At 41.9% G+C, this 12571-nt stretch overlaps 1 protein-coding gene across 3 annotated transcripts in view; it reads right to left on the reverse strand.

The window, feature by feature from the left end:
* Positions 1-1341: 1341 nt before the first annotated feature.
* LOC133972943 (ras/Rap GTPase-activating protein SynGAP-like) overlaps positions 1342-12571 on the reverse strand; it is a 32559-nt gene continuing 21329 nt past the window's right edge. The window contains exons 13-20 of one of the 3 annotated variants that reach the window (XM_062410570.1): positions 12344-12534; positions 11137-11341; positions 9736-10314; positions 7125-7793; positions 6476-6613; positions 5480-5691; positions 4018-4090; positions 1342-2552 (exon numbers count right to left, since the gene is read on the reverse strand). In XM_062410570.1, the coding sequence (XP_062266554.1) occupies positions 2514-2552; positions 4018-4090; positions 5480-5691; positions 6476-6613; positions 7125-7793; positions 9736-10314; positions 11137-11341; positions 12344-12534 (2106 nt within the window). In that variant the 3' untranslated portion in view covers positions 1342-2513. Of the gene's footprint in view, positions 2553-4017; positions 4091-5479; positions 5692-6475; positions 6623-7124; positions 7794-9735; positions 10315-11136; positions 11342-12343; positions 12535-12571 lie in introns of all 3 variants that reach the window. The other 2 variants (XM_062410568.1, XM_062410571.1) reach the window with 2 other exon arrangements.

Here is a 12571-nt window from a genome sequence, read left to right on the forward strand (position 1 = left end):
AAGAGTTCAGAGGTAGCACCCTGTACCACTGCAGCTAATACAGAGAAGTTTCAATAATATATTGTTCTAAGGTATATATATATATATATATATATAACATATTTTTTGTGTCTTTAAAATCATTTTCCTCAGTTTATGGATTGCAGCTTCTTGTAAAATGAAAACAGAAGTGCATTATAACATCTCAAAATACTGTATTGCAATGCAGGATAAAGAAACAAACACGTATTTTAAAAGAAGATGACTTAAAACTGCAATCCAGTATTGTAGAAAGCACCACAGCTGTTTGGGTTCTCACAACATTGGCAAAGATCTTTTAAGAATGTGTTCATGTGAGACAGAAGTGCTGGGAATTCGTCCGACCCTCGTCCCCTGAACGCATCAGGGCACCGGAGCTTCTGGATTGCAGCATTAAGAGTTATAATATATAAGAGTCAGTGTTTACCACACGTCCAACATGCCTGAAGGCCTACCCTTGATTTGAATACATTTTACATATAAGAATAAATATACATTAAGCTATTTTATACATTTCTTGTAACATAAACATATAATCTTGTGTCATTTTTATTTATCTTGAAAGAAAATGTCTTTTTAAAGGCAATAGGTTAAGATAAATGATATCAACCATGAAATCTGTAATATAAATGATTCTGACTAACATACGGAGTAAACCAACACACTGCTTATTAATTCATCACCTGACTACAAAAAAAAGGACATTTAATATACAAAGTTTACAAGTTGCTTTGTGTCTGCATTGTTATTTGGGGCCCTGTGCCACGGACTGTAAGGCAGTCGAGTCCTATGCACATATACTACACGTTTTTGCCGTCTCTCATCTTTGTGTTCATCCGATCCTCTCAGAACTTTCTTGTTGTATAATGCAAAAGACTGAATGCTGCCCTCTTTGGAAAAAGAACAGAAGAGTCAGCAGGTCGGAATAAAAAAAACAAAAAACAGATGCCTTCCGAGTAGAAAGCCCCATTTTTTTTGTACATCAGAATATCTGACTGCAAACTGATGTACTCGTCCTCATGTTTAAAAAAAACAAAAAAAAAGCTCATGCAGAAGTGTTGCACATCGATGCTTCAGAAACGAACACACAACATGTGAATAATTCTATACTTCCCTATAATATCATTTGTTTCCAGTTGCACGTTGTGGTTACAATCATAGATATTTAAATGTATTTATATTTCGCACTTTTCAAAGCAATGTTGCAAAGTGCTGTGAAAGAAATCGACGTAAACATGATAAAAAAGCAGAGGTGGACGGCTGAGAGGATTTGATCACTTTGAACAGGTTGACAGGTTTAAAAAGCTAAAGGTGAGTTGTTTAGTTTAGAATGGTCCCAGAAAGTGACCCTAGCCCTGATCAACACTGTGTCTCAGATTCAACCAGAAACAAACCGATTATTTTTATCTCTCAAGTAATTCACTCATTTGCGTGTCTAGCCAATTAAATATCAGAAAACTGTAAACACCAATTCCGAGACCCTCAAACTCAAACCCAAAGAGATTCAGCTGCAGCTGCGACAGGACGTTAATGTCGTAACTTCTTTGTTCCCTCGAAAAAGGATTTAGAAATGAATGACATTCACTGTCGAGTTCCACTGTTTGAAATGTTGTATATATTGATTATTATTGTTTTCATCACTATTATTATTATTACAAAGTGAACAACGCATTTTGACTTCCAATTTCTTTTGTAAAACCGGACTTTTCTATATAAAAAAATGTGTAGCTTTAAGAAATACTTTAATGAACAGAAATTTGAGATTGTATTTTAAGCATTGATAATATACGTTGATTGTAGGAGTTGTTTGGTGTCTATTCACGTAGGGTAGCTGGAATATAAATAATGCAAAACGATGCAAAAATCATTAATGACAACCACCTCTCTGAGTGCAAACATCTTTGCGGTGAGAATATGTTACGAAAGATTTTTTAGCAGAGTTAAATAGTAATAATGTACAGCAGGTCTCTGCTCAGGCTCTGATATAACAACAGGCTGGTTCCTCGTCACCAGGAGGAGATCTTGTGCTTGTTAAAGCCATTTCTACATTTTGTCAGCAGCCACTGAGGTGAAAAGCGAGCGTGGCACTTGTAACAGGGAAAAACAAATCATAACTCCATTTTCCTCCTCACCATATCTAGTCTCACCTCTCCCGATCAAATCAATAAATTCAATCGGTTCAGTATTGCCGTAATTGTGGCGTTGGCTTATATTTCAGTCGACGTGTGCAGAAGATTCCCCGCACGCGTCGGTCCTCACGCTAAACTGATTGTCAAGTTCTGGTACAGGCAAAGTTTGAATATGTGCAAAGTTTTTTGTTTCGTTTTGTTTTTAGGAAGGTCAGGAGATGAAGCCTCCAGTCGTCCTGCTGGATCCACTGCAGAGCTTCTTCTTCTTCTTCGTGTTTGTTTTCTATTTCTTTGTGGAGGATCTGAATCTGAGTCTTCTCTCGCTCAAATGACCATCAAGAACTCTGGTCACTCTGGAATTGGCAGTCAGGATCCTGGATGTCCACCATAGCCGTGGTTGATAGACTGGAGGGGAGAGAAAACAGGTGAAATTACTAGTTGCAGTTAAAACCTCATGACGGTGCAGCTTTAAAAGAACAGTTTAAACATTTTTGGGGTTAAATGTTTATTCCCTTTCTTCATGGAGATTAGATACTAGGGGCAGGAATCGCAGGGTAACTCACGATATTATACGCGACTACGATTATATCACGATACAACGATAAACGTGGGATGAACATATGTTGCAGAACCGATATTTCCTTCAATTAGCTTAGCACAAAGACTGGAAACAGTAGGACACTGCTAGCCTGGCTCTGTCTCAAGGTGATTTAAAAAATAGGAGAGAGGGTGGGGGGGGGTGGGGTTCTGTTATTTCTTGGCTGGGATCTATTGCCAGGCAACCAGCAGAGACTCCAGGAAGTCACTGCTCCTGGCTAATTATAGTCCAGCACATGAGCCCCTGCCTTAATTCTCCATTTCCAGTCTTTGTGCTAAGCAAAGTGATGCTAAACAGCTGCTGTCTGTAGCGTTATAGTCACTTGAGTGCTATAAAGTGGTACGAGTTCTTGGTAAAGGAAAAATTTAAACGTATTTCCCAAAACTATTGTTATGGATGTGAAAACTGTTCATTGTCACACATTGCTGTTGAAGCTAAAGCTTCGATAAGCTTTTGAATTCTTATTTTAAATTTCATCATGACTTTGAGCCACAGAGAACGGATACCGAACTATAAACTAGTTTTATTTGCAGGGTTTGGATCCGTCCTCATCGTATTTGTTTGAGTCTGGTGTAAAAACAATTACTCTCTCACAACAGACCCAGTGGAACGGTATCTTTAAACGGTCTGATTTTCCAACAGGCAATTAAGTCCTATTGCCCTCCATATTGATGGCTGCGAGGAACGGACAGCGAATTTCAAGGACGGCAGATGTTTCTACAGAGTCATTTTGGAGTAAACACAAGAGAACACAAGTGCACACACACACACACACACAAACACACGCACACACACACAAAGAGCCTCTTCCACCTGCGTCACAATCCAGCCCACATGGTGCATTTATAAGGCTGAGCCCTGAGGAATTACTGCGATGCTGCCGGTGACTCACAGACAAGGTTCCTCTAATGATTAATGCATTATGTGGTAAAACAATAACCTTTAAGTTAAGTGCTGAATACATCTTATCCCTTCACACAAACATAACAACCTCTGTAAGCTCAATCCAGCTGTCATTCGGACCCCCCCCCCCTCGCACATGTGCAGTTAAATGGTGAAAGCTCAGACGTGAGATGAACGGACTTCTTGAAAAGATGGGAAGTGGGTGACGTGCATGGCAGCTGCAAGCTCCTCTCCTGCACTGGCTTAAGCGAATGCTCTGGGTAATGATGTAAGAATGATGCAAACTGTTTTTTTTTTCTGTTTTTTTTCTCAGGACAAGACTTGGTTTGGCGAATAGAGATGATAACAGATGTAGACACAGGCACAAACCTGGTCTGTGAGGATTCGAGGCTTAATATCAGGAATGGCACCCCCTCTCAGCTCATCTTCCACAGCCATGAGTCTGACAACAGGGAAAATAGAGACAAACAAACCGGTTGACAAAAATAGAATGACGAACCCGGCGTTCTTCAGATTTACTCTAGGATTATGCGGCCATATGATGATATTAAGGTCCTGACACGTTTCCGGGCACGTTCAGCTATCCTCCTGAAGCTCAAGCTGAGCTGCCTGCAGAACGCTCAGACAGTTCAAATACAGCTGTCAGCTTGTGGAAACGTACGAGTGTGTGCCGGATAGTGAAGTGTGCACCCATCTGCCATATCTGCATTCAGACTATTTTGGAATAAGTTAACTCTAAAGGAGGCTTTCTGCCAAATGAGATGAGACCTCCGTGATAGTATTCAAATAATGCTGGCTTAGTCGCTTCTATGTTTATACTCAATTCATATGAAGTATGGATATTTATTTCTGCTTTCGTCATGGTATTTAAATGAGATACTTTTAAATGAATATTTGGGGAAATAATCAATTTATTTGCTTTCTGAGAACTGGATGAGAAAAAATGGTAAAAGTATAACCCTAGTAGTTCTATGGGGATATGTATATATTCATGTATTTCTATGTCATATTCCACTAGCATGGCCACAATAGTCATGTTCCCAAATATTGCACAAATACTAACTGAATTTCCAGAAAAAAATAAAAAACGAAAATGAAACTTGAGCCTGTGCATTTCATCTGCTGTCATTAAGCTATCATTGGCCTTCAGCAAAGGGGAAACCTGGGTAAGGTGTAGGTCACAAATATTTACGTTAAATAAATCTGTTGCAATATGCTATTAATAATAAATAAATTTCCAATTTCAGCATTTGCCTAGAAACGTAAAGTAATTCATTTGAGGTTTTACTGGGAAGTATTTTTTTAATGCTCTGACAAAGCTATTCTACCTCCTGCTTTCAAGCTTAATGCTAGGCTACGCTAACTGGCTCCAACACAAAGTAATGAGTAATATGTATTCTCCATTTAACTCTCAGAAAGAAAGCAAATAAAACTATTACCCTGGACTGTAAAAACGTTTCAATCAGATTCATACGACACAGCGCTGGTTGTATTTAAGTGGAAAATTTTTAAATTTCTCTCTGAGCTGGAAAACATTTTGTTGAATTGGAAAAGACTCACCACTTCAAACCTTTACGTTGCATGTTTCCCTCTGTGTGTCCCTGAAAACATTTGCAGCCTGTTACACTTTCCAGCAACAGCAAATACTGTTGTATAGTTCCCTGTCAGTGCCTGTCCAGGTCGCATGAACACGAGGGGCCTTGACAGACTGGAAAGTATCTCTGTGGTCAATGCACCGTCACTTATAGATGTACAGCTGGAAATAATTCGGAGATATGCCACATGTGGATTTTAAGTTTGCACAACATACTTCAACCTGAACACAAGTCACCTGTGGATGATGCCTGTGATCTGAGAGTCCTTCTCCACTTGCTGCTGCTTGAGGCGGCGCTCGCTGTCGTCCAGCCGGTTCTGATACTGCATCAGGATCTTGCTGGTCGTCTGCTCCTGCGACTGGAGCCGGTGCTCGTACTCCTCCAGCTTGCGATGGGACATCTTCAGCCGTTCTTTCAGGGAGTGGATCTCTTCTTCGTACTCTCTGACCTGAAAGAGGAAGGAAATATGGAAAAACATTTTTGATGAGTGATTTTTATATATCTATAAACCACAGATTACAACAATCTTTTTTTGTTGTTCAACCTTTGGTAGTTGTTTTTTTTCTTATTGTGCAGCACTTTGCAGCTGAAAAGTGAAATGCTTTTTAAATCAAGTTTATCATTATTATTAAAATACCACAGTCATGTAATATTTGTAGAAAGAAATCAGTCATTCTCCAAACAAACTCATGGTACTTACTGACGCCAATTCTACTACTGGTGATCCAAACTCCGTTATGGAAATGTTGTTCATGTACAATAAAATAAACACTAACACTTTGTTAACAAAATATAAAAGTCTTACATATAACAAATTAAACGTTGTTCTTTGATTTGGGTCAATAATTGATTTTTATTGTTGATACTATTTGGCTTCTGGATGGCTCAGCTGGCAGAGCTGAAACATCATGTATGTTTTGTGTCTAAATATATAGGAGAACAACTCACAACTATACAGACCAACATTATTCAGAAATGCATGATTCCCTTTAAACAATTGATTCTTGCAGCTTTTCTTAGTTGACAGTGTCCTGTACTAGAGTTTTACACTCAGACATTACGCCTTCAAGATAATGTTTCTTTGAATCTGCTTCTTCCTGTAAATCCCCATTTTCATCTCAGCTCTCACTTTAAATAGTCATATTTACGATAGACACACACACACACATTCCCACACTTGAAACTGCTGTATTTTTAGCCCACTATCAGGGGAAGCAGGTGAGCGCACTAACCCTCTCTAATCGTGACTCATCCATGCTCTTGGAGTACTCCTTCAGCTGCCCCTCTCGGTCCGGCCGCAGGCTCTCGATGTCAGCAGACAGATGTGGCATGTTGGAAACCCAGGCCACAGTCCGCTCGTTCAAGTTCGACTGAGAACCCTGGAACAGGGACACACATTTCAAACTGATGCCTGAATCATGTCCTAAAAAAATAAAAGTGTGTTTGACCGAAGTGGGAGGTTTTCAAATCAAGTTGTAAAGGTCCAGTGTGTAAGACTTAGGGTGAAAGGGATCTATTGGCAGAAATTAAATATAAAATCATCCTAGTGATGCTTTCACTAATGTGTTTCATCGGAATTGTATGAGTTGTTGTTTTCTTTACCCTAGAATGGGCCCTTTAGACTTAAATCATTTATATTTACATTGGGAGCGGGTCTTTGCTACAGAGGCACCTTGTTTTTTACAGTAGCCCAGACTGGACAAACTAAACACCTTTTGAGTATTTATGACAACTGAAGTCTACTAAGGTTCTCTTTCATGTTTGGAAGGGGAGGGTGAGGTGAGGGGTGTTCAGCTGCAACATTCAACTTCACCACTAGATGTCACTTTATTCTACACACTGAACCTTTAAATCTACTGAAGGTTTTCAGGTTGGACTCACCTGTTTATTCACTGGTTTGAGCAGATGCTGTTGTGGTGGCTGCAGCTGTTGAGGCTTCTTGGTGCTTTTCGTGGGCGTGTCAGTAGACTCCTCTGCAGCTGCTGACGGGCCCTGGTTCTCTTTGGCAGCGCTCGTCTGGTACGGAAGCCCGGGAGCCGGACTGTCAGTCACCGACAGCTGTGTGTCCTGTTGTTGCTGCTGAGTGTGTTGCTGCTGCTGCTGCTGCTGTTGCTGCTGCTGCTGCTGCTGCTGCTGCTGAAGCTGCTGCTGCTGCTGCTGAAGCTGCTGCTGCTGCTGAAGCTGAAGCTGCTGCTGTTGCTGATGATGCTGCTGCTGCTGATGATGCTGCTGCTGCTGCAGTTGCAGTTGCTGTTGCAGCTGCTGCTGCAGCTGCTGCTGCTGCTGCGATTGCCGTTGTTTCGGCTGACTGCCGCTGAAGCTTGCTTCAGAGGAGTTGAGGAGGAGGTTCCTGCTCTGTGGGCGAACCTTCGGAGGCGTGGCGGTGGCCGGATTGTTAATGGACCGCTGGGACTTGAGGTGTTGTGGGGCGATGGATGACTGGCGGACAGGATGGACTGTGGTGGGAGGTGTAGCCAGAGAAGCGGGGGTGCCCGTCCCAGTGGGAGTTTGTGATGCGACTCCCATCAGGTGCTGCTGCTGGAGAGATTCCTGAGAGGAGGGAATAAAACGAAACACACACGGAAAAAAAAGGAAAAAAAACCTTAAACTAATTTACTGAATGAATTATTCACTTAAATTTGTTTCCTGAAAATCTGTATATAGAGAATTTGAAATGATCACGCTCTAATGCCCCCCAGTGGTCAAATCCAGTAATACACAAAGGCAGACGTGAACATGACTACCCCTGAAGTACAAGTGATGTGTTTGACCCAAGGATATAAAAGAAATTCTAAATTTCACCACTTTCTTAAACAGATTCAATTGTTTTTGTTCCAAACAATAACCATATGACTTCTGGATCGTTACGAGATGCTGCGAAATGATTACATGGATGGACATGCAGATGGATTTATTCAACACATAAAATGACATTAATTCAAGAAATAAAAAGTGTCCAAGCTTATATAAAAAGGTAAATAAGGAGGATGTAAAAACCTAGCACTAAATAGAAATACATCAAAAAAATTAGCAAACATTTATGAAATAAGAATAAATGTTAAAGCATTACTTCATCTAAGTGGTGCTGCTCCAAATTCAATTTTAACAAAAGGCTTTTTCTAACATGTTTTGACAGTTTGAGCTCAGGTTTTCTGGGGCATGAAAAGCCGAATGCTGATGTCTTGGTGGGACTCTGGACTCGGATGAGTGTACAGCCGAGACCTTTTGTGTTTGGGTAGTTACATCATTTTTTGTTGTCCCGGCTCTGAGCTTCATTATATAAAATTTGACATAAAATAATGGATGTTACATTAGTCTGAGCATTAATTGGAGTAGATTCACCTCATCATAAGAACCTCGAGCATTTGCATACTTAATTGTGGCATCAATTATTTTATTTAATGTATAAAAGCGCAGAACCTAAAAATAAAACATGTGTACCTGCTCCTAGTATGGAGGCATGGATGGATGATTGATGCCTAAAGCACAGTCCTGATCGCACCATCTGTATTAATAAAACAGGACGCTCTTGTGATGTTTGTTCCATTAAGGCCCACGCAGCAGGACAGGAATAGCTGCAGATGACATGACAGTGTCATTAAACCCTGTAATTCTACACGGACGCGCTGTAGTAAACTAATGAGTGTGATCGTGTCCACCAGTCACTCGTTTCAACAAAATACAATCATCTCCTGAGTTTAATTTCTAGGATTTGACTGAAAACGCTCAAACTGGAGTCATCAGTGTGGATGAGAGTTTAACATCTCTCACCAGCAGAATCTAAGTCCGGTCTGCAGCAGGGCGAGGTTTTGAGTTCATATAACATGATGATATTTGTACCGTCCGCAGTTACGACACTTCTCGCCGCTCCATTGACCTTAAGCTAGCTTCCAGCCCTGTTGACACAAGGACGCACAGTGTGATAGATGTCAAGCATCCTCCACAGCTCGGCAGAGGAGGTGAGGGAATCATCTGGCCTCAGCGTGCTAGCTGTTGCATAACGAGTGTCTCTCAGAGGTGTCCTTAGATTTACATATTCCACACTACTCAGGAAAACCAATTGTGGTAGAAATTTGCCATTTTGTCTGGATCTTTGTTTCGTACGGGAAAACAGAAGGGCTGATCCGAGTGGGGCGATGGTAAAGGGGATTATGTCTGTCGGGCAGTTCGGCTTGGAATTTGAAAACTAGTCTGCCTTTTTTTTTTTTTATAAATTCTAGACTGACCTCATCGCAAAGAGGAAGGAAACTGTGAAAAAATTTGGATTTTCAAACTAGCATTTCCACGGGTGTTGCCAAAAAATATAAGAAGAGTTAAGATGTAAAAGATTTTGGTGCCTCATAGGTCAGGTTGGTCGTGATGGTGCATCAATAAATGCATTTGAATACACAGGTTATGGGTTTGTAATATTTTGGTTGTCACCTACAGTAGTCATCATCATGTTAACGTTAAGGGTTCAGCAAGAGACAAATATAGTTTGAGAGTTTCCTACCTGCACCTGCAGCGACAGCTGGTGCCAGGCGAAGTCATTATTCTGATTCTGTCGGGTGAAATCATCACTGTAGCTGTGCGAGTGGACGATGCTGGGCTGCACCAGGCTGCTCTGTGACCGCAGGCCGGACAAGTCCTCGCTGCGGGAGAAAGCGCTGTTGCCAAAGGCGGGTGTGTAATCATGGTGGCCATTCTCCGGCTCTGGGGCGAGCAGGAGAGGGGGGGGATGTTGCTGAGACTGAGCTGGAGAATTCTGGGCGGCCAGATGGAATAGCGGGTTCTGGAAGGATAGTGGGAAGTGCATGGCCGCTGCTGCCTGCTGTTGCTGTTGAGAGATGGATTCTGTGGGCCCCCCGATGTGGCCCATCTGGCTCAGCCTCAAACCGGAGCCCGACGAGCCCGCCGCCATATGTCCTCCCATACGAAGAGGACCGCCGAGGTTCCCAAAGCTGTGGCCGAGCCCGGCGATGGAGGCTTGAGAGGAGGTGAGCATGTCTCCCACCGAGTTCAGGTTGGAAATGCTGTTCATGCGGGAGTCCTGAAGGTCCATCATAGAGACACTTTTATTCACACTGTGGACCTGAGACACAAAAGACAAACTGTGATTGTAGATTAATGAGTTTTCAAAACACAGAATATTTACAAACACTAAAAAAATTCTCTCAGTTCCCTCTGAGGATTTTATTACGGCAGAGATAAAAGCTTTATATCTTAAATCTCCTTCTTAAAGCACTTTGAGTAGCTCTGTTGTTTTAAGGTGCTTTGATTACCTCCTTCCTGTTGTATGGCTCCACAAACCAGTCAAGTTAGAGTTAACATCCACATCTGTCCAAGCTCAAACTATACTGTATGTAGTGAGGATTGTAAAGCAATTTAATAAAAAGTATATGTTTTGGCAAAATAGAAGTTTTCACTCTATTGACATCGTCTGATTCCAAATAACTTCTATTGAGAAACATGCTATTATTACTCTGAAACTTTGTTTTTCACACATGATGTTGAATAATGAGCAGAAAAGTATTTTTGCAGAACATAATGATATCACAGGGGAAGTTAACCTTTGACCTTTTGAATATAAAATCCCTTCACTTCATAATTGGACAATGATGTGAAATCTTACAATTAGTGTATGTTATAGCCAAGAAACAGATTTTGTAAAGTCACAGGGATCTTGACCTTTGACCACCAATTTCTTGAGTCCGACTGATTGTAGCAGGTGTAATGAAATGCATGGGCCGACGGCCTCTGACCGCTGCTGTCGCTAACGTAGAGGACTCAAGATGAATGCCTTTACTCCCTGAGGTCTCAAACACACTCACAAAGTTGTGAAAGAGCTTTAAAGCTTCTTAATTATGACACCAGATGGCAAATAAACGACTACATGTCCAATTTCTCCCCACACCTTCGGATCGGGCTCAGTAATGTCCGAGCTGCTCGTGCAGTACGCAGGGCTGGATCGAGCCAGCGGTGGACGGGTCACGTAGAAAACCTCCCTGGACGAGCGGAGGTCTCGCTCTGCGTGGCGCCTCATGTTCAGATTGGAGGAGAGGGATTCGACGGCTGACACTCCCGTCGTGGGGGACGGCAGGCGAGAGACGTCTATTGAGCTGCAGCAGCAACAGAGAGAGACAAAAACAAGTAAGACCAACTGAATACTGCGTTGCATCAAAGCATCTAATAATTATTATGCATGGGCCCTGGGGAGAGAAGCACACAATGAATAGTCCCAAGTGGTATATTCGGCTTTCTGTCCTGTGTTTTTACATTATTTTGGGATGTGTTATACCTTAATTAAACCGAGGACACTGGAGAGCTGAGCTGACAGGAAAGGAGAGCAAGAAAGAGGAGGAACATAATGGAACTAACTAGGAAAGACTCTTCAGATATCCTGTGCTCAGGCCTCAGCTAGTCTCACACTGCTTCTGCACACATGTGAGAAATCTGCTCTTTATAAGAATATGTTGTTTTTTTTATCATTATTTCTTATTTGGGCAATCATCTCAATTTATCCAGTTAACCATGCATTCATCTGCGAACCCCTTGCAGGGTGTAGTTACAGGCCTAGCTAAAGTGAGCACCCACGATTCTAGACAAGATGTTTTAACCTTCGCACACATGTCTATGGAATTAAAAGGTTTGTAAGACCTTCATGTTTTATTAAGAATGATGAACGAGGCCTGACTCCATCCTGTCACTCGCTCTGAGCACTCTCTGTGTTTACTCCGGCAGATTTTGCTCCCGGCAGACAGCCGCTCGGTAGGAGGAACTTCTAATAGAAAACACAAAATAGCTGCGGTGGCGTCCTCTGATATTTCCTCTGTTCTCGTTCTCATTTAAAGACTTCTAATTTAAACAGTTAGGCTGTAATTAGAACAACCGTCCCCCGACAGTAACAGAGTGCTGACGTGAATTGAAACACAGAGAGAAACAGGGTTTAGGGAAGAGCGTGTGGGAACAGATGGTGTCCGACAGTTATGGATTGATAGAATACTTTAAAAAAAAGCCAGAGGAGTATTATGGGCTCTTTAGAAATACACCAGTGTTTTGTTATGAGCTTTTGAATTCTCACTCGCTGTGTGGTATCGATCATAAGAAAAAAATCACGATACCTGTTTAAGTCCCGCATCATCAGGCTTTGGAAGTCGGAGGACATGAGACGATTGAAAGACGGCCGTGAGAACAGTCGGTCCTTCGGCCGGTCGGGCTGGTGATTTGCGGGCATGTGCAGCTGCGGGTTCCTCAGGGCCACACTGATGTCGTTCAGCAGCCGTGGTAGAGGTCCCAGTTTGAGAATGGCGTCCTGCAACACAGACACAGTCGTGAAATCAAGGAAATCA

The sequence above is a fragment of the Platichthys flesus genome, chromosome 17, assembly GCF_949316205.1.
Source record: "Platichthys flesus chromosome 17, fPlaFle2.1, whole genome shotgun sequence".
Lineage (NCBI taxonomy): Eukaryota > Metazoa > Chordata > Actinopteri > Pleuronectiformes > Pleuronectidae > Platichthys > Platichthys flesus.